At 40.5% G+C, this 22,662-nt stretch overlaps 1 protein-coding gene across 2 annotated transcripts in view; it reads left to right on the forward strand.

Annotated features, from left to right (window-relative positions):
• LOC120558708 (protein kinase C and casein kinase substrate in neurons protein 1-like) overlaps positions 1 to 22,662 on the forward strand; it is a 39,914-nt gene that overhangs the window by 12,738 nt on the left and 4,514 nt on the right. Inside the window, exons 1-9 of one of the 2 annotated variants that reach the window (XM_039799868.1) lie at positions 5,366 to 5,634; positions 10,894 to 11,023; positions 15,205 to 15,361; positions 15,548 to 15,783; positions 17,047 to 17,202; positions 17,530 to 17,705; positions 19,945 to 20,065; positions 20,171 to 20,277; positions 21,387 to 21,586. In XM_039799868.1, coding sequence (XP_039655802.1) covers positions 10,964 to 11,023; positions 15,205 to 15,361; positions 15,548 to 15,783; positions 17,047 to 17,202; positions 17,530 to 17,705; positions 19,945 to 20,065; positions 20,171 to 20,277; positions 21,387 to 21,586 — 1,213 coding nt within the window. In that variant the 5' untranslated portion in view covers positions 5,366 to 5,634; positions 10,894 to 10,963. Of the gene's footprint in view, positions 1 to 5,365; positions 5,635 to 10,893; positions 11,024 to 15,204; positions 15,362 to 15,547; positions 15,784 to 17,046; positions 17,203 to 17,529; positions 17,706 to 19,944; positions 20,066 to 20,170; positions 20,278 to 21,386; positions 21,587 to 22,662 lie in introns of those variants that run through there. The other variant, XM_039799867.1, reaches the window with a different exon arrangement.

A 22,662-nucleotide genomic window follows, 5' to 3' on the forward strand; every position in this document is an offset into this window, starting at 1 on the left:
GTTATGATGAATCAATCTAAACAGCCTGTGAGGCTGTACTTAAACACAGCGGTGTTTCCAGTGGAACGCTAACATTAACATGCTAAAATGCTCACAATGACAATGCTGACATGTTGATGTTTAGCAGGTATAAAACAGTAAAACGTTGATGAAAATGTTCACCATTTTTGCTGATTAGCCCTAAACACAAAGTACAGCTGAGGCTAATGGGAATTAGGTTTGCAGCTATTTGGTCATAAAGCAAAGTATTGGACAAATGATAATTTTGACCTAATGATGACGCTAGAGGAAATGTATAGCAACAAAGAGGGAAAGATTATTATCTGTACAAAATGGCATGGCAGTCCATCCTGCAGTTTTAAAGACATTTCACTCAAATATGAACCTCATGATGATGTAAGAGAAAAAGTCTCTAAAGTCAGTAGGATTCATCCTCTGAGGACCATCAATGTCTCTACAATTTTCATGGCATCCATCCAATAGTTGTTGAGCTATTTCAGTCTGGACCAAAGTGTCGGACTGACCGACCAAGTGACATTGCCATCCCTAGATCCATGCCGAAATCAGTACCAATGAACCTTAGCAAAGAGGATACCAGTCAGAGCCCATAGTGGCTGAAATAATCCAAAACTGACCTAGAAACTGATATCGAGCTGCTTAATAAATGTAACTATTTCTACGAAGCTCAAACTATAATTAGTCCTTTATCAGCAGCGCAGGAAAGCATTTAAGACTCTGTGATTCACTGTTTTCTCAATGCAATGCTGCTTGGGATTTATAATTGTGTCATGACATTTGTATGTACTCAGTCTTGTATCTTTGACTCTTGTCAGTGAACTAGATATTTGTCAATGCCTCTGCTTGTACTGATGGTTCAACAGGGAGAGTTTTATGCCCATTCAAGAATTGGAAATGCTCCAGCAGCTAATAATCTCAACTTTGTCTAAGCAGATATTAAATATAACTTTTACCTCTCGATCCCTTATGACACCTCCCTCTTCACTCCTCTGTAGGAACTTACTTTTCAAGTAGGCTGTGTAATAGATGATAAATACCCTTTTTTCACTGTGAGGTAAACCCTTCTTAGACCTGATTGGACGATCACACACCACCCACTCACTGGTGTTTGCTGTTTTGGAAATGAAACTTCTCCTATGAACTGAAATACTCTCAACAAACTTGAAAACAGCTGTGTAGTCATCGAGCCGGGCTTCAAGTTATGTCTACACTGTGCCTAGTTTGTGGTTGTAAACAAGGTTAGAGAGACAGGGAGTCATGTCGTCGTGACTATAGCTCATTGATTGATCCGGCTGAGGAACTCTTTTTATTCTTAGTAGGCGTTTTACAGCCTTTAGCAGGTATTACTATTAGATGAAGTACTTGCATTGATTTTGAGAGGTGTTGCAGTATTGGAATTTACAGGAGCATAGTAACTGCCAGCAAGAAGACCATTGAGGTTATGATAAGGGAAGGATTGGAACCGAGAGACAGAAACTGTTTGATGTGAGCTGCCAAGTTCTATCACTCTGTGTCTCAGGAGTATTACAGAGTTAATAGGTAAGACTGACTTTAGTTTAAGTCTTTAGCTATAATAGCTGTGTGACTACAGGCATGGCAATGTCGGTCAGTATACCGCTACGGTCCAGATTGAGATATCTCCACAACTATTTGATGGATTGCCATGAAATTTAGTAAATTCATGGTCCCCAGCGAATAAAGAATACTGATTTGGTGACCCCCCCCCTGACTTTATCTTGAGCACCACCAGCAGGTTTACATTTTATTTTTTTACTGAAATGTCTCTGCGATTATTGGATGTGTTTCCATGAGATTTGGTGCAGATCACTGTGCCCCCCTTGGGATAAATTGTGTTGACTTTTGTGATCCTCGAACTCTTCATCTGACACCACCATCTAAGTTCAAAACTAATGCTTTTCCCATCAGCCTCAGCTGTACTTTGTGTTTATGCTAATTATCAAATGTTAACAACTAAATGAACAGGCATGTTAACATTGTGTCATTGTGAGCATGACGTTAACACGTAGCTCATTACAGCCTCACAGAGCCACTAGCGTGGCTGTGTAGACTCTTGTTCAGCGATCATACCTGAATGGACACTCCATTCAGCAAGGACAGGTTGGCTATTTTATTTTCATTGCATTATATTTTAAATGGAATAAGGCCCATTCATGCCCACACAGTTCTCCATCTCTCTCAGTCAAAGATGTAAGTCAGTGTTACGATTGTCTATCTCTTATTAGTCTTACTATCTGATTGTTAATGTCCATTTGATCAATTATTATCATAATATTATTATTATTTTGTACTGGCAACTGTTACATTCTCAGACGTCCTGGTGGAAGACAAAATATGTCTTTTTTCATCCTTGTGAGATTGTCTTTTCTGAGGGTCATTAATTGATCTTTAAGATACATTCAATTATTATAATAAATCATTTTTGATAAACTGCTAAAGAAACAAACTGTACTAGTTCCAGTTTTATTCTTTTATTTAGTTTTCCAAAAACATTGTGCATACCTAGTCTTTGTTTTCATTTAGTTAGCAACATGTACTCTAAGCCCATTTCATAGTGCAAAGCCATTACCTCACCGCTCCGGTGGCATTGGATAGTCCTTGTATCAAACCAGATATTGGAGATTGAACCAGAGTACAAACCGTTTTATGGGCTGTCAGATCACCGGCAGCATGCTCAATCCCTACCAGCTCTATACGACCCGTAGCTGACCATGACCTCTGACCTCCCTGTGGGGTGGGGAAGAGACATTTCCCTACAGAAATCAATGAAATATAATAGCAATGTCTCTTTTTTGGTTGTTATTTACATCCCAGTGCTGATGAATTAGTGTGTGGTCTGTTGTTCTGGGAGCTGAGCAATAGTACACCTGGCTAGCTCACACAGTTACACAAAATAGATATACAGTAGATTGAAAATGGGCAACAGGAATGGAAGGAAGGAAAGAACGAACAATGATGCAGTAACTTTATGCTTATGCAGCCACCTCTAGAAGCATTCATAATCAGATAGCTGAGTCATCCTGTGTTTGTGGACTGAAATCCTGACCCACACTGCTAGCCTGCCCTGCACAGGCAAAGGCCTCTTTGAAACAGGTTGCTTTGTTAAAATACCTGGCAGCTCATTAAATATGGGGTATTACAAATCGGACTGGAATGTGTGTTTGATCAGTCGCTGTTCTGTTCTAATGAAGACATTCATCTGCGGAATATCTGATGAGTTTGATGTTGGAGACGGATTATAAGTGAAGTCTTACTACAGAGTCCCACCCTCATCCATTCATGCATGCAGTGGTGGAATGTAACTAATTCAGTGTACTTACGTACTTTACTTAAGTACACTTTTGACGTATACTTGTACTTTACTTGTTTACATTGAGCATTTTCTTAGCATGGAAAACTACATGTGTAACACATTTATCTTCCTTGCTCATATCAGTTTTCTACTTTGTTTTGCACATCCCAATCATTCTTAACAATTAAAAAAATCTGTCTACCTGTACAGCTGTTTCAGGGCCTTTCCTTTGTTGGCTAGGCTAGTAGTTGTTAGCTAGTTGGCTAGTAGTGTTTGTATATATTTGTGAGGCCCCGTACAGATTGTGCAAACACATATCCCCAGTGGACAATAAAGACAATTAGCTGAAGGAGGAGAGAGAGAAGATGAGGGTAGTTTTTTTTTTGTTCCTAAATTCTGTTGCAGGCTCCCTATTAGGATCAACACATCAGTTCAGATTTGACTCTCCCACCCCATGCCACAGCGAACAGGGCTCACGGCCCTATACGTTCAGCTGATAAATACAACACAAGGCCACCCTCACTCCTTTTCCTTCACATTCCCTCTATCTCTGTCTCTACTGCTCTGCCTCTTTATATCTGGCTCAGATTACTGCATCTTTTTTTGAATGAGTCTCTCCTCTTCAGTACTCTACCCCTCTCTATTTCACACCCACACTTCCCAAGTTCCTGTGTGTGTGTGTGTGTGTGTGTGTGTGTGTGTGTGTGTGTGTGTGTTGTGTGTGTGTGTGTGTGTGTGTGGTGCACGCGCATACTCAAAGGCATCCCACGGGTCAGCTGTGGGATGGACAGCTGACATTGCATCACCCAACCAGCCTTCTTGCTGCTGTCTAAAGCATCGGTCACATGGGCGGCTTAATGACGGCCTCAGCTGTTACGGCATGCGTGAAGTCTGCACAAGGCAGCTCTGTCTCCTGGCAACATCCAACAGCCCTCTTATTCTGCGCTGCGCCGAGAGATGAATCACATCACTGTCCTGATGTGTTCAGCTGCCATTGTGGCCCCCATGGCTCTCTCTTCCACTCAGGAGCGGTCCGGCTGTCTTCGCAGCTCCACGCTTCGTCCCTGAGCTCGCTGCACCTCCTCCCAGCCTGCGTCCCTCCTCTTCTCCTTCACCTCTCTCCTGTCACGTCCCTGCCTCCATCTCAATCTTCATCTGGCCTCCCCTACCCTGCTCCTCCCTGTCGCTGTTGTCTCGCTCGGTTTCTCTCTGTCACTCTCTCCTTACTCATATTTCAATGAAAGACCTCCCTCTGTCTTTCTCCTTGTGTGTCCCTCTTTCACTCAGTCAGTAGAAGAGGACATGCTGTGCTTATCAAACAGAATCGACAGACAACCAGAATACATCGTAAATCAACTGTATCAGAACATCAACTTTTAGTAGAGTTCTCAAAATGTTTGACATGCCACATTAATTTCAAGTGCAGCCATAGGTTGATTTCTTTGACTGCCTTACATTACTAAATTGAAAGAAATCAGTAAATTAGGTTTAGGTTCAGCAACGTCTTTGAATTGCTGTTGTATAATCCGTCAGGACGTGGTGAGTTCTTGGTAGTGTGCTGGAGTAAAGTTAGTTCATCTCTCTGAAATCTTCTTACGGTAACAAGCTTACGTACATGTTTGTTGTGGTTCCCATTCAGTGCTTGAAAGGCTTATCAAAACTGGACTTTCTGACTCTGTCAGAACCATTTGTCTCACCAGGATCAGGGGTTCTCTTTAACTCTTAAAAGCATTCATGTTCGTCAGGTACCTGCAGTATTTAGTTGAACGGTGTTGTTGTAAACTCAGTCGCAGTGCTGTTTGTGCCAGCAGTGCATTTGCGATGAAATCGATACCCTTTCTGTCACCTCCGCACAAACTCTAATGCATGTGTCCTCGTGCAGAAACAAGCAGTGCAACAACATTTGCTATCCTGTCAGTATATAATGTCACAATTACAGTTTTGTATCAACATTCCTCTCTCCACTGGTCCTATCCGCGTCTTTGCTCTTCTTCCTAGCAAGCACCCTCCCCCTCTAAAGCTATTCAAGTGGCACACTGCAGGATTATCCTTCAGCCTCTGAGACATGCTGGTTTGGTCAGACTTATCGTCCTCTCTGGGTTCACTTTGGCCACAGAGGTCAAAGCTGCAAAAATAAAAAAAAATTGCCACACATTAACCATCCAAAGTGCCAGCTACAAAGGACACATTTGGACTACAAATTGGACTACAAATTCATACATCTGCAGAGGAGTCTTTTCAAGAAGTTGTGTTTGATTTCAAATTTTTTAGGTTGTTTTTCTTTCTCAATGATGGATTCAACTATGGTAAGTTACTGTGCAGAAGAATGTTTGGTTACTTACAAATGTGCAAAAGTTTGAATTGTAGTATTTTGTCAGCTTCAGGCAACAATACCGCCTCTGCAATCACAAGAGACTCCTAAAAGACTTTCAATTACTAAAGGGAGCGCTTTGACTGTAGCAAGTGTTATGGTCAGTGAGTGGGTTCCAATCCAAATGGATAATTGTGTCGTATTCAGACCAGCTGTTTTTATATTTTACCTCTCTATGCAATATTGTTTGGTGTTTCTTTGCTTAATATAACTGCCTATTTCATTATTCTGTTCCATTTATACCAAATTTGCTTTGCAGAAACAAGTATTAATAGTTATATTAGAAAAGATTCTCCGTCTTCCACACCAGTTAGTACAGGGGGGAATGGGAGGTGCGTTTACAGTCACTGAGGTGGATTGACCTCAATAAGTATAGGCCCCTTCTCCACAATGCTTACCACTTCTACACCCCACCTTTATCCATCTCATGGGACACACCGCAATCTCCCACAATGGACCAAAACTGAGACTTCTCTGTTATGTGTTCTCTCTTTCTCTCTCTATGTTGTTTATCCCAGTGAGCCAAGGCTGAGGACTTCTCTCTCATCCACCATTTTTTCACCTTTCATATGATTATCCACACTTCAGAATGATTTGACTGATTGTCTAGTTTGAGATTGTCGATTTATGAGAATGTGTGTGCACCTCATCAAGGGTTGTGTGTGTTGTAAGTGTGTGAGTTTTGATTAAACTAAGCCTCTAGATGTGTTGGTTTTAGTAATGAGCTGGGATTCTGGCATTGTTCCGGAGCTTAACTGGCTTTGATGTCACCAGGTGTAGTAGTCACCGATGCAGAAGCTAATTGGAGGACTGGCCTGATGGACAGGCGGCCGGACCAATGGTGTTTGTTTGTTGCTGAGATTAAGACATGCTACTTTAGGGCTGCTTAGCTGCATGGGGCTTACTTGTATTACATTTACGTTTTTATGTCATATGGCATTCAGTTAGACTGGGTAAACCCAGCCCGATCTGCCGGCGATTTGATTTCACCCTGCAGCTCATGTTCAATGTTCAATCTTAAATCTTAAAAGATTGAGCTTGGTCTGGTGATAGCCAGACTAGCATTCAGTGTGTCTTCAACTAAATATAAATACATTTTCTTACCTACAGTATAAGGTATAGATTTGAGGCAGATGGTGTGTTCTGCTGTCTTTATGATTGCGTATGTATGTATTAAAAAGTGGAAGCACTGTTGTCATCAAAGCTGAGCTCTGTACCCAACTGACAGACACACTTTTTCAACTTAGAATTACCATAGAAACTGCTAAAAATCCCACAACCTGGCCGTCCTCTCCACACGCCAGACAGACACACTTCCTCGGCTTAGAATTCCGATAGGAACCACTAAAAATACCACTACCTCGCCGTCCTTTTCCACCCAACTGAACACACTTTATTGGCTTAGAATTATGGCAACAATCGCTAAACACACTGCAAACTCACGGTCCTCTCTTCCTGATTTACAGCCCCCCTCTCTTGGCTTCAAATAACTCACCGTTGTCGGCTACGGCCGCTGAACAGGCTACACGTTGTAAACAGCCATGGCGTGCTTGCCTGGTCCTCCAGTAACGTTAGCAGTTAGCAAGGTTAGCATGGCGGCGTTAGCCAGGACCAGTCAGGATCACTTTACTGGCTGTGTCTCAATTGTTTTTGCGAGTAACCAACTCGGGTACCTATATAATTCAACACACGAATGTTGAAATGACATAAAATGCCCGTCCCTTGTAGCTGTGATAAATTAGCCTGAAGCTAATTCTTACCTGTTCAGGAGGAAATTAACCAACTCGGCGTCCTTTTGGGCTCTAAGCTGTCTCCATCTTTCAAATACATCTCCAATATTTACCCAGACGGGTTTGTTACGTCTCTGGTCACGCAACTGTTAGAAACATGCCGTTTTTTTTGTTGGGTAGAATCTATCTCCGTTGATCCTGTTTGTTTGTTTGCTGCTTTCATGGCTGTACTAACCTTACAGCTAGCGTGGTGGGTTTACATTTTTACAGGTATATTTGGCAACCCGGCCTGGCCCGGCCTTTCTGAAAAGAAAGTATTTCAACTTAGCATGTTTCCTTAATATCTACTGACGCATTGGGGTCATTTTTGGATTTATTACAGTAAATATATTACATATTGGAACTTTAACTTATTCACACGTTCACATATCATTGCAAGTGGGTTTTATTATAAGCATAATATTATTGTTGGTCCCTCTGGTTACACATGTACAGTGAAAAACCTGTGCTCACCACATGCAGCTGCCAAAAGAATATCCTCCTCCCTGGGGAGTGCAACTGGGGAATTTGCCAGAATGTAGATTTTTCAAGCAATAGTTTTTGGAAGAGTTAGATGAGAAGACCAATACCACTCTCAAGATCCTGGTTGGCAGATTTTGTCACCTTTAAACAGAGACCGGCTGTGCGTGAGTGGTATATATCTCCTGATCTAATTCTCAGGATGAAAGTGAATAAGCTTATTTACCAAAATGTCAAACTATTGCTTTACATAACACCTAATTTCATTGGACACTGTATTTCCATGGGGCAGAAGGAAGAGTTTGGTATTGTGGGGAGGGTTGAGTCCCATTTCCTTAGCAGAGGTCAGTGTGGTAATTGTATATCTCTTCATTGTAATGATTCGTCGTCATTAATGGCAAGTATGGGTTCTTGAATTTGTCGGGCCGGTTTTGAGGGTGGCTGAAATGCCTCCTTGGTTTTGTGTGGATTGGCAGAAAGGCGTCTTGTGTCCTCATTTTCAAGAATAGCGTTACTGAGGGTTTGACCCAACTGATGATCTCTGATGTTCATTAAACTGATGGAAGGTTACAGAGGGTGCTCATAGCAGAATTCTTTGTGTAAAAGTGTATTCATGTAAACTTTGACATGTATACTTTGGCTAAACTGTACTTTATAGATAATGCTTAAAGGATTAGGACAATCATCAGTCAATGTTTGGATTAGCAAAACCTTCAGTATTCTTTAGTAAAATGGTTTTTTTTTCCATAAAGAGAAACGGTACGCTGTTTTGTTATTGTATCAATATGGTGGTAGAGAAAAGTGCACAGAAAACATAATTTTTTTAATTCTATGAGCCCTCTTTTCAGAAATAAAAGCAATGAATTACCAGAAAATTACTTTGCTGCTGATCCCAGTGCAACTGAAAAGCTCAAGTTGACTCTGATTTAGACACTGATGGTAAAATTGCCAAATCATAAAAGAGTTCTTTGGTATTTTGTGTTGTGCTCTTTTGAATTCGCCAGTGCCTGAAAGCGTGGTCTGTTTGAGCCCCACAGACTGGTGTGATGGCTGGTGACAGTAACCTGGGCCTTTGATCAAATACAGCTTGGCTAAATCAGTCAATGGTTTGTAGAAACACTGAGCAAGCAGGAATAGATTGCCTGCTCTGCAGCTGAAACCAGAACCAATCACACTGGGCACGAATGTTCCCCTGATAAAATTTTTGATGAGTGGACCACCTGTGAAAAGGGTGTGTGTTGCTGGAGCTGCTAGAAAAAATACTTTCCCTTCATAAGCTGACCTTGTAGTTTCTTATTTTTCTCACAAGGACAATCACGTTGTCATATTGTGTATAAGTAAAGTGAGGTCAGGCCAGTTCAGATTGAGCCTAACGCAGAGAGTCATTTTTCATGACTCATTCCAGGGATGAAGGATGTTGCAGGAATTAGTTTGCACTTGACTGCAGAAGGAAGTCGAAGGATAAAGCACGGAGGGCACTGGTAATATTTGAACAAAAATATTCCTTGTGCTGCAGCAGGCTGTAGAGTGCAGACTCAGCTTCTAATCTGAAATGGCCACGAGTCATCCTTCATCTGCACTGACCTCCATCTAGCACGTTAACTAACACTTAGTTTGCATTGTGCATACTAGGAATCGATCAGTTATTGCACTGTGCTCTTAATAACATTTTACAAAACCCATTATCATTTTAATTAAAATCTATAAGAAAGTGTTGCACTGTTGGGCTATGTGCAGAAGTAGATAATAACCACAATCAACGGCATTTAATTGTTAAAATCAAGAACCACGTCAGAGCAGGAAAGTTATCAACAGATAATCATTATTATTATTATTATTATTATTATTAGGCCCATGCAATATATTGTATTGCCATGTTGGTTTTTGCAGTGCAATGAAGAGCTCTCTGTCAAGGGAAAGCCATTAGTTATGTGAGCAAAATGGATTAAGCTTCAAACAAGAGTTCAATACCGATGAAGCATCTCGCAGTCTCTTCTGTTTTAACCACGGTGGTAAGATATCGACCAGACGTCAAACAAATAAATATAAATTGCCCTAAACGCTGGAGGAAATCCAGCAGCAACAGTATTCTGCAGGGTTTACAAAGCAATAGGTGATTAAGACACATCATTAAAGGACATGTATAGCTGTAAAAGTAGGCGTATTGATCTGATATCCGGGTTTACGTTCTATTTTAGAGTTGCAAATTCCCCGAAACAAATGTAACTGACAATTTAGGGAGACATTTTTAAGTCTTTTTATTATTGCCGGTGCAATACGACAAAACATTAAAGTTTTCACAGATATGACAAACATAGACAATATAGTGCAATATAAACAGTGACAAATGACAAGTATGACACACAAAACATACTCCATGCACATGTGAAATAGCAAAAAAGACTGGATATAGTAATGGCAATATATGTAATAATGGTGGCAATTACACAATTTGTGTTTATACACAATGTGCGCTCTGGGCTGCTAGACACAGGGTAGCATGTGTACTGTCCATTTGTGTGTGTGTTGTTGAACTACCTCTCAGATGTAATGTGTCAAAAGAATGAGTATTTGCACAGCGGAAGGATTCAGGTTCAGAGCTGCATGATGGCCGTGATGCTCCACTCTCTCTGGTATCTTTTCTAGGACATGCCAATATAAGATGCCCCCTCTCATTCCTCAGGGCACGGCGCTGTATGCATGGCATGGCGGAGGAGACTATTTTTATCGCATTATTATAAACGTCTCGAATAGAAACCCTCACACTGAAAGGTTTTCCTCCAGTTGCCAGGGGAAATTGCTACATTACTTCTCCTCATTGTTACACAGAAGGCCTTGGTCTTCTAATGTCTGCACATGCACGTCCTCTGTACTTCTTTGTTCCTGTATTTCTTTAATGTAACGTCACTGTCTCACAATTTTGTTGTTCTCTTTGTGTCTTTCAGTGCATGAGGAACCCAGCTCTGCTGCAGAGGACAGGTTTAGTCATTAGAGTGCTTTGCCACATCCAGGAAAATGTCTGGCTCCTACGATGAATGTGCAGGTGCTGACGACACCATGGACAGCTTCTGGGAGGTACAGACAACACTGTCATGTCTGGTCTGATGGGTTTTCAACCTGCAACCCACGCCCTTACCCTCCTCTGTGTCTTGTATTGATGTGGCTTCTAAAGCCCAACAGAGCCCCCACAGAAACTATGACAATGAGATTAGTGTCACCAACTTTTTACAGAAAAAGAAATCTCAGAAGTTGTAGCGATGCTGTTTGATACCCACTGAGGCTCAAGGCAGAGGGCATTTTAAAAAATTACTGTAAGCGCAGTTTTGCCCGGGAGTATGATTAAAAACTCTCTCAAATCTGCCTTGTTTTTATGATTTATGCTAAGCTACAGACAGATATGAGAGTGGTATCAATCTTCTTATCCTACCACTGGCAAGCGTATTTCTCAAAATGTCAAACTATTGCTTTAAATTAAGAGCTTATCAAAGGTGACCTAATTAGGAATTTCTCCACCTCATTAAGCAGAACTGCAGCTACAAATTTTATGCAACTAGAAAGTTGCAGTGTCGGTATTTTCTATATACAAGCTATAACTAGTCTTCGGTATAACTAGACTATGATACATAGTACCACTTGTACACAGTTGTGTCTGTATAGCATACATGTGTCATATGGTTTGACACATGCAGCTTTAAAAAAGGGAAAGAAAATGAAGAGTTATTATCCAAACAGACACTCTTGCATTATTCTCATTTTCATATATTTTTGTGACCATGCACATGTACTTTTTGGAGCAATTAAATTAGTTTTCATAGCCTGCCTTAACTCTTTTTCCAGAGTTTTGGTTAATGAAGCCCATTTCTGTCAGGAAAGAAAAATACATTTAAATTACAGTTGGTGTATATGTTGTACAACTATTTGGACAAAAACTCATTGGATTTAACAGTACATACTGTATTACTTTGTTTAAGATGTGAGTGTCAAATCCAAACCTGCTGCAGACATTTCTTATGTTTTGTCAGTATATGTATTTTAAATCATTTTTGTTGTGAATTGTGTCATCACAGGATACGTCACAACAAATATAAACATCAAGTTCAAACCATCATCACTTCTTGTGCTGAGATGTAGCGTCTGTGCTTTTTACTCGCACCAAATTAGCACTAATGAATTCCCTCAGTACAGAGTCTTCTTTGTAGCATGGCTCTTAGCCACAGAGACAGAGACAAAGAGCCTCAGTCATCACTTGCTCTGAGGCGGCCTTTCACCACATGCACCTGCCTATAACATCTGTGTACTAGCAACAAAGCTCGAGGCAGCTCAGGGTTTATGAAGAAAAACACTTCATTCTCAGGTTTTGTCATCAGAAACATTGATATTTGATACAACTGGGCTGAGAAGCACAATCAAACTCAACACAACCGTGAAATAATCACCACACAGTGAAAATACAAGTGTGTTTTCATATAAACAGGCCACCTGCGTGTTGTTGGTGTGACTTGGCAATCTGTCACACAGGCCAAAACTTATACGGTCACACCTGTCTCACTGCCTCCCTGCAGCTCTCTCATCGCAAACAGTAACCACACATGCATGCTCATGTCAGGACCAATCGCAGTGCAGCGCTGCAGCCAGTGAACACATCAGACAGGCTCTCCATGAGTTACGCGTGTGTGTGATGATGTACATGACTGTATCTATTTACAGCGTACTCTGCACACGCAGTCTGTGGGTTTCTATGTATTTCTGTCTCTACCTCGACCTCTATCCCTGAGAATGTCTCGCTGCATTACACCACTCAGGAGGATTAAAGCAGTCACACACACATTCACATACACACACAAACACAAGCCCATGTCATTGCATAACTACACATGCACAGGCACGAGCAACCCCTTCACTACCCTTCCTTCATCATGCACCATGAGCTCACGCCCCCTGCAGGCACCGAGGAGGCGGATCCACACAGCCTGGCACTGCTCTTTTAAGGCGGTATTACTTAAGGTGGCGAGAGTTCTAAAAGAAACGGCAGTAAAATAATTTTGGTAGAAAATATGATATATTTGAATACTGGTTATGGTGGACTGAGTAGGATAACAAAAAAAACTTTATTCAGAACATGAATGTGGCTGAATCTGTTTCTTGCTTGGGTTGAAAATGTGCATTAATAGTGTAGCATGTCTTACAGTACAGGCCAAAAGTTTGGACACACCTTCCCATTCAATGTGTTTCTTTATTTTCACGACTATTTACATTGTAGATTCTCACTGAAGGCATCAAAACTATGAATGAACACGTGGAATTATGTACTTAACAAAAAAGTGTGAAATAACTGAAAACATGTCTTATATTTTAGATTCCTCAAAGTAGCCACCCTTTGCTTTTTTTGATAACTCTGCAAACTCTTTTGATAACTCTGCCATTTTCAAAAAGACGAAGTAGCAAAAAGGACTAACTGAAAAAAACAGCAACGATTTTACCTTCCAACATACTGCATTACAACGGCAATAACAGTACTGTCTACAACATGCTCAACCAACAATGCTCCGTCTAAAAAGTTTGTACACAACAATATAGACAAAAACCTATAGATTGTAACATATTCAGGCTAAAATATATTTGCTGGCAGAAACAGCAGCATTGGCTCTGCACAGCACTGTTATAAAATTAACCCTTTTATTGCACAAAATGGCAACTAAACATGAACCCACACAGCAGAGAAGGCATTTACATACTGCAGGACATAGAATAGCCTACATCAGACAGAAATCACACATGTAACAATGCAACAGCATTGTTGCTTCAGGACTATGGTCAGATCATGAGCAGCAAATGGCTACCAGCAGTAAAAGAAAATCAAAGAATGAAAACTTCCAGCCAAGCATTGTTTAGCTAAATTATGAAAGATATAATGAAATGTGGCCAGCCAGGTGCCAAATCTTAGACAGTGTATTAAGTCCACGGCAGTGACAGGGTCAAAGAAAACTCAAAACTAGGTCACTCACAGAGAAGTTATCTTCTTATTTAATGTGGGCAAAAACACAAACAAACGCGTTTCAGCTAGAAGCCATCATCAGTATTCACCATTTCTTACTAAAATAGGAAGGTTACTAGGTTAGCTAGGTTACTTAATTAATAACACAAGAAGCGTGAAAGACGTTTGACTTAATGTTACCTGTGTGAGGGCCTCCTCTCTGGCTGATGGGCTGTCAGCTCATCTGGGGAAATGTCTGTACATACTGCAGAAAAGCTTCTCCTTATTTACACTGGATTCCATCCAAGAAAACTGTCCATACCAGTTTAAAGAGAAGCCATTGTTGTCGCGGTAACTTTTAACAGTGCATTGCTTAACACATCCGTGGTAGCTAGCTACGTTGTCTAAACAGCCAGCTAGCTAACGTTAGCTGCTGAAGGCAGCCCGTCTGCCTGTTGTTACCATAGCAACCAACTACGTTCAGAAGGCGTTTGATCTAATTGTTTGATTGTTTGGTTTAAACAGTTTTGTTTTAATCAGAAGAAAATATACATTAAACACACACAACTAGTTAGTCCTGTTATTATTTCTTTTTTTGCATACATTTGAATATTTTTCATAACAAAACGTATTTTGATCAAACTTGGCTGGACGGGCCAGCGAGTAAAGTGGGCGGGCCAGTGCCGCCCTGGCCCATTACTGCCTACACCCCTGCTGCAAACCCTTGGTGTTCTCTCAATGAGCTTCATGAGGTAGTCACCTGAAATGGTTTTCACTTCACAGGTGTGCTTTGTCAGGGTTAATTAGTGAAAAATCTTGAAAAATCTTGTGGTGACCCACAAGTAAGACTGAAAGAGACATTCACCAAGGAACTGTACCTTTAAAGCCCATGTGGCAGGTTAACCACCACTGTTGATTAACAGGTACATATAGCACACTACTATATTGTATATCATGTTTTCAGTTAGTCATGAAAATAAAAAGGAAATGCATTGAATGAGAAGGTGTGTCCAAACTTTTGGCCTGTTATATATATATATATATATATATATATATATATATATATATATATATATATATATATATATATGTGTCATATATTTGAATGAGTCCCACTGAAAAAATACACTTTTCATCAGTTTTTTGTATATTTTGTATATTTTGTATAGTTTTATGTATATTTAGATGTAGACATGCATTTTGTATTTTTATTTATTCTGTGACATGTAAAGAAAGATTTTCTTTCTGTTCCTTCAACCTATGTTCAACTCTGTGTTCTCAGGTGGGGAACTACAAACGTGCTGTCAAGAGATTTGATGACGGCCATCGGCTCTGCAATGACCTTATGGGCTGCCTGCAGGAACGTGCCAAGATAGAAAAATCCTATGGTGATCAGCTAACGGCATGGTCCAAGAGATGGAGACAGCTCATTGAGAAAGGTCAGCATGTGGGATGGATGGGGTCAATAAAATAAACAGCTTGACAAATGAATGTACTTTACGTTGTCTTTCAACTGGCCAAAGCCCAGCTTTCGCAGTTTGATGTTTGCTCTCTGGTAATATTTGGCCGCGTGTATATTGCACTAAATATTTTATCTGGGATGAATAATTTTGTCCGACCCCCAGGCCCACAGTACGGCTCAGTGGAGAGAGCCTGGCTGGCTGTCATGACCGAGGCAGAGAAGGTGAGTGAGCTGCACCAAGACGTGAAGAACAACCTGGTGAACGAAGACGTAGAGAAAGTGAAGAACTGGCAGAAGGAAGCCTATCACAAGCAAATGATCGGTGGCTTCAAAGAGGCCAAGGAGGCGGAGGAAGGCTTCAAAAAGGCTCAGAAACCGTGGGCCAAAAAGCTCAAGGAGGTGAGGGGGATCAAAACACATTTATTAGGGCTGCACGATATGAGGAAAATATCTAATTGCGATTATTTGGACTCATAATACTACTGCGATATGATTTATAATATTGAAGGGAATGATCATTTTTGTATAATTTTCATTTTCACTGAAAAATATTAGAATAAAAAAAATGTATGTGTGATTTTTGCGAGGATCTGTACCAAACAAAGATTTTTTTCTTTAGTCTGTGGGATACAATTTGTATGCCGGGACGTCTCTGCAGCACCACAATACTTAATTCAGAATGGATTGACACATATTTTGCCTTTAACAAACCCCTCTGCGATTTAGGTATTGCTCTAATCCATATTGGGATTTATTGTGCAGCCCTAAAATGTATATGAATCATCACTCATCAATCATCATTTGTCGCTGTATTCACTTCATAAATGAGCTGCCTTCTGGTTCTTCCTGGCTCACACCTTGTGCTTGTGATTTTGTTGTCTTGCTTGTGTCCAGCTGTGTTACATCAACATCCATTCACGCTTCTGTCACTCTCCACTATTTTATACTTTAAACTTAAGATCATGTTAAAAGATAAAATACATGAGTGGGGAGGGGGATGCAATACATAAAGTAACACGAGTCCTTGCTGATCTTTGAAGGTTTTTTTTAACCTTTTTTTTTATTGATTTATTTTCATGATCATTGGTTATTAAGTGTCTGACCCTATACATTATAAATAGTTATAGTTAAAATAGTTATAAAATTTAAACTATACAGTTTTAATTTGTGTAATTTTGTAGATACTTACTTCTCTGCTTAAAACCATTGATTTAGCACTGTGTTTAAGGTTGATTGAATTTTCCTTTTGTTTTAGCTCTTCTGAGGGGCTGTTTGGGTTTGTTGCTTGGGGTTGGACCTGTATGATATGAGAGGATTTAGACCCTATTAGACACAGGCCTGACTGGGATTTCTTAACTCTACATGGAAACATGAATTCCCTACGTGTGCGTTGATATCAAAAACCGAAATGGACTGGAGCAAGTAGTAGCAGTATTGTATGTTCTCACATTGATCTTTTAAATAGCAAAATCAGGCTCTGATCCTGGATATCAGGACATAATAATATTTAGGCAGTTATGTTACTGATCACATTCAAATCTAGTATCATGTGTCTGGGCAAGGTCCTTCCTACTTTGAGATGAGTTGATGTGACTTCCTTCCTTAATGTCATATTAGATCATGTACGTGAGAAACTGACAATGCCTGTCTTTGGACATACAGATGGAAGCAGCTAAGAAATCCTACCACATGGCCTGCAAGGAGGAGAAGCTGGCTGCAGCCCGAGAGGCCAATGGCAAGACTGAGGCTTCTGTCACAGTAGACCAGCAGAAGAAACTCCACGAGAAAGTGGACAAATGCAAACAGGATGTGCAAAAGGTGAGAACAAGCCCGGGAAAACCAAGTGAAGAGATAAAAGTATTTTCACTTTGTTTAGTTTGAGGCGGGTGGAAAATCAAAGACGTCCAGAAAAACATATTTATTCAAAAACATTGCCCCAGCGCCTTTAAACCTTTTAAAGATTAGTTATGGTGCAAGCTCAAAGGGACATTTAAATTGTACATGGGCATACATTTGGGATCAATTTACTTCCAGAATATCAAGTTACAAATAAACCAGCTGTTAAAGATTAAATAGATTATTATTAGAATAATATTTTCCCACAGAGGCTTCAGTTGTCAGTGTGTTTTCTGTTTTCTGTGTCAGGCTAAAGAGAAGTACGAGAAGTCTCTGGAGGAGCTGAATAAGTGCACCCCGCAGTACATGGAGTGCATGGAGCAGGTGTTTGACCAGTGCCAGCAGCATGAAGTCAAGAGGCTGACTTTCCTCAAGGAGGCCTTGCTGGACATCAAACGCCATCTTAACCTCACAGAGAACGCAAGGTTAGACGGGCGAAAAAGGAGACCGTTTTATTTAGGTTTGGTAGATCAGCTGGTTTAGGATCACTGACTGCAGGCTGACTGTGACATACTGTATGTACTGTATGAGCGGTAAAACTCTGTTTTTCCTCATGATTTCATATATTTATTGATCGCATTTTTGGCCGGCTGTATAATCTTCTGTTTTACCGTCAACTCTATGTGCTTCTGCTTCAGCATCAAGTTTTACCCCTGCACTGTAGTTCATCTACATTTCTATCATTACACTGTATGCAACATGGGTAACAAACTCTTTGAGCATGATATCATACTGTACCTTTTACTTTTAATCAGAAATAATCACATTGCAAACCCATTTTTGTCATAGATTAGCGGGGTTTGTTGTGTCACATTCAGCACAGTTCGCTTCAACTTGATTAATCGCAACACACTTCTCAACCAGGCATGCATTTCTCATTAGCGTTCAGACTCACAGCACTAATTAATTGATTATTCAGTCAAAGACGTTTCTGCCAAACTAAATTAGTTTAATGCCTGTCATATTCTGGGCTGTTTTTCAACCTGCGTGTGAAAACAAAGCCGGAACCAACAGCTTAAACTAAGCCTCCCTTTGGTTGCTATGGACGATTCAAGCTCTTTGATGTTTAGAGGATTGCGATGTAGTTCATCCTGATTGGTGTCATCATTCACATTGGATATGTTTACACCATTTCACACCTCTTCTTTACTATTCATGACTTCACCTGTGTTACCCTTTTTGGGGTAGAAAATATGCAACAGTTCAGTTTAAAGAGTAGCTGCATCAGGCGCCCGGATAGCTCAGTTGGTAGAGCGGGCGCCCATATATAGAGGTTTACGCCTCGACACAGCGGGCCCGGATTTGACTCCGACCTGCGGCCCTTTGCTGCATGTCATTCCTCCCTCTCTCTCCCCTTTCATGTCTTCAGCTGTCCTGTCGAACAAAGGCCTAAAAAAAAAAGGCCTGTAGCTGCATCTGCGGGTGTCCAGAATGCGCTACATAGAATAAGATAATATAATTTCATGTGATTTTATATATCACTAAATCCAGTGCCCTTTCCTCCTCAACCATCAAACAGTCATTTGGCATAAATGTCATATATTATCCACACAAAGGCAGATAAAAGGGAGGCCATATTTATAAATGTTGTTTTATTATGCAACTGCGGATTTTCTCAGGAATTATTGCCAGATTCCACTTATAAGGAGACAAATTCAGCATATTAGACATTTTCTGTAAAGGAATATTTTATTTACAACTATAATGACTCATGTATAAATGCCTACTGACAGTAAAAGCAACAGTAAAAACACTTAGGTGTAGTTTTATGAGCTAACGTCAATATCATAAAAGACAAAAAAACAAACAAATGTACTACAGCATGTGTGTATTTTCTAGATTCAGTATGATCATCAGCACCACAGTGCAAGTCAAGTCAGTATTGTATTGGCTTGTACTTAACTCAATTAAACATGAATTAAACATGCTTAAATATGATATATACTGTGTGGTTATATATATATATATATATATATATATATATATATATATATATATATATATAGATAGATAGATAGATAGATAGATAGATAGATAGATAGATAGATAGATAGATAGATAGATAGATAGAGAGAGAGACAGAGAGAGAAGCATTTGCTCCACTGCCAGACAGTACAGTATATCATTGCCTTTTACAAAGAACATACCCTCGTCTTTCCAAAATGACATTTTCTGTTTTTAAAAATGTGCAATCTAACACAGCATCCATTTATTTAATGTTCCCGCTTTGGAAAATAAAATGTTGTGCTCTGTTTGTGCCTAATTCTACCAACGACTGTATGTAGAAAAATATTTTTCTTACTGCACTAATATATGAAAGAGTAATCAGATTGGTTTATCCTGTAAATAAGGTCATAAAGCTACCAGGTGAATAAGCCCTTTTTAATCTATTACACATTGCAGAGATTTGCGAAAACTGTGGCAACATAAACAACGATATCCTCGTAAAGGATTATTAGGATTATTCAGGCCAAACACTTCAGCTGTTGAGGCCTTCAGCAGAAAACTCAGGGAGACACTTCTGTCTTGTAATGACCCAATGCTGGATCTCTCTCAACCCAGAATTTGAACTACATTGTGGGTTCTGTTGCCAAGTTGGCAGCACCCCCTGGGTCTCTTCTGGCACGTTCATCGTCACCATTTGTCCTATTTCCCTCCCCTCAGCTATGCCACAATATACAGAGAACTGGAGCGCACAATCCTGGGCGCAAACACACAAGAGGACCTGAAGTGGTTCAGCAACAACCACGGCCCTGAGATGCCTATGAACTGGCCTGCATTTGAGGTACAACATTAAACCTTCATACACAAAGATTAGAAACCTCTCCTTTTGCTTTAACCACACTTCTTTATTCTGCTTTCGCGGGGTTCTTTTCACTCTCATCTCCAGGAATACAACCCAGACCAGGCCAGTGCCCCTCCAAAGAAGAAGAAACCAGATGGAGCCCCACCCACTCCGAGCACAGACCATGTGGCTCCACCTGGTGACCGTAGCAGGTTAGCAATCTATTGTTTACAATCACATCAATCACATTGAAGAACACGTTATCTTATTATTTTATAACACTACTTTATTCATGTATTATATTCAAATGTATATATTATCTTATATTTTGTGAAAATGTCATCAAAATTGGTCAAATTTGTATTCTTGAAAGATGAGACTGGGGATACTGATATTTGTATTTTTGTCAACAAATCTCATAAACAGACCAAAACCAAGTCTGCCTCTCAGTATGTTCTGACTTCCCTGTCTTATCTGTGGCTCTCACTCCCAAGCCATATATATATAGCCACATATATCTTAAAAGGGGTCACAAATGTATAAAAAAAATTTTAAAGGCTAAATAATTTCCTAAAACAGGTGGGCACTGTAGTTTTTAGTAAATGTAGTCTCGCATTACCAGACCTTCCTCCACAGCACTGCAGATGAGGGTCTGGCTAGTCCACACAGCATTCCGGGATGGGAGAAAAACATGCTCTGGTTTACTGGCATTTTTTTAAACCAGTCACAATTGTCTTGGGCGAAGCTAAGCGTGAGCGGAGCCCCGGTGCCGCTGCAAAATAACCTCGGGAGGGAACTTGTTTTGATGGAACGTGCTCGTTCAAAAGTTGTTTTAGTCGTGCAAGAGAAAACTCAGATTGGACAGATAGTCTAGCTAGCTGTCTGGATTTATCCTGCTGGGATCTGAGGAGCAGTTAACCATAGTCCTCATAAATCGACCAGAGTTTAGAATACCAACACAAAGACAGTGGAAGGTAACGAACATCCGGCCAAAAAGAGTGAAATCTGGCGGAATTTCCGATGGCAACGGAGCAATCCCGCAAGTGGAGCGTTGTGGATACAGACTACTGTGGGATCAATTCAGAATAAACTACAGTGCCCACGTTCATCAAAAATGAAGAACATGTCTCCTAGTGCAACAGTGAGGCTTATTGATATGTTTTAACAGTTTAGATATGTGGCAGAGAGACTGATCCTACTCATTAGAAGGATCAATTCATCGTAGGTTTCTGCCTTTTCATGGGATTTGTTGACAATTAAAAGTTTTTTAGTATTTAGTTTTTAACAATAAATCCCCCCCTGGGTTTTCTCTATCCTCCAGTGTGAGCAGCTATGAAAAAAACCAAGGTTTCTCGACTGAGTGGTCCGATGATGAGCAGCCCACTGCGAACTCTGGCAACGAAAATGGTGGGAACGGGAATTCTTTCGAAGATGACGTCAGCACTACTGGGAAATCGGTCCGCGTCCGCGCTCTCTATGATTATGAAGGCCAGGAACAGGATGAGCTCACCTTCAAAGCAGGTAAGTATCCTTGATCAGATGACACAACATACATGTTTTATACTTCCATCATACAGTTCACGTTTACTCATTCATTTATGAACTTAAAGCTGCAGTAGGTAAGATTGTGAAGAGCCAGGACTTTGCCAACAAATTTGAACATCGACAACTTCTCAGTCCCTCCTCCCTTTCTGCTGCAGCCCAAACCGTCTCCTAAGCCCCTCCCACACAACGGAGTTTGACAGAACTGCCTAGGCATGTCAGACAACATGTTCAATAACTAAACACCAACACAACGTTAACTTTACTCACCAACAGTAAAACGATGCTAACTAGCAGGCTACCGTTAGCCATTTCAGCATCATATCAGACCGACCACTGTGCTAACATTACTATCATCCTCACCAACGTAGCTTTGTGGACTTTTGACTACTAATAACCAAGTGAAAGATAAATCATTCATGGTAATTATGTTACCTGTCGAGAGGAAATGTGGCTACGTCTGCATCGTTCTTCAGATCTTTAAAATCCTGCAGCCACGCCACCTCTGAAAAGCCACTCCATTATTCACGGAGTTTTGGAAAACCTTTCTGCAGCTCGTGCGTGGGAGGAGGGGAGAGCGAGAACGTGCGTGTGGCGCCTGAGCAGTGATTGACAGGCAGATAGACCACCCTGTGGCCCTGATTGGAGAAAATCGACCGGGAGCGGTGGAATTTTGCCAATGGCACTACAGGCTGTAGGAGGTGCCAGAGGAGCTGTCTTTTTTTTTTTTTTTTTTACATAATTCATGTAGTTCTACTGGAACATAGGGTCAGTTTCAGCAAATATGACAGAAAGTTAGTTTTATAAGACTTACCTACTGCACCTTTAATGTATAGAAAGGACCCGGAACAATGCAGGCAGGAGTTAAATGATAAGATGACTGAGCTGTAGCATCACACAGGTGCTCAAAAATCACCAACTCTGTCCTAATGTCTATTCTAAAGCTCCCTTCCTCTATAGAGGATAGCAGTGCTTAGTCAATAATAGCCACATGGAAAACAAATTACAGGCACTTGCCAGCAATTAGCACAAGCTCTTTTGGAAATGGTGTGAAA

The sequence above is a fragment of the Perca fluviatilis genome, chromosome 5 (genome assembly GCF_010015445.1).
Source record: "Perca fluviatilis chromosome 5, GENO_Pfluv_1.0, whole genome shotgun sequence".
Classification (NCBI taxonomy): domain Eukaryota; kingdom Metazoa; phylum Chordata; class Actinopteri; order Perciformes; family Percidae; genus Perca; species Perca fluviatilis.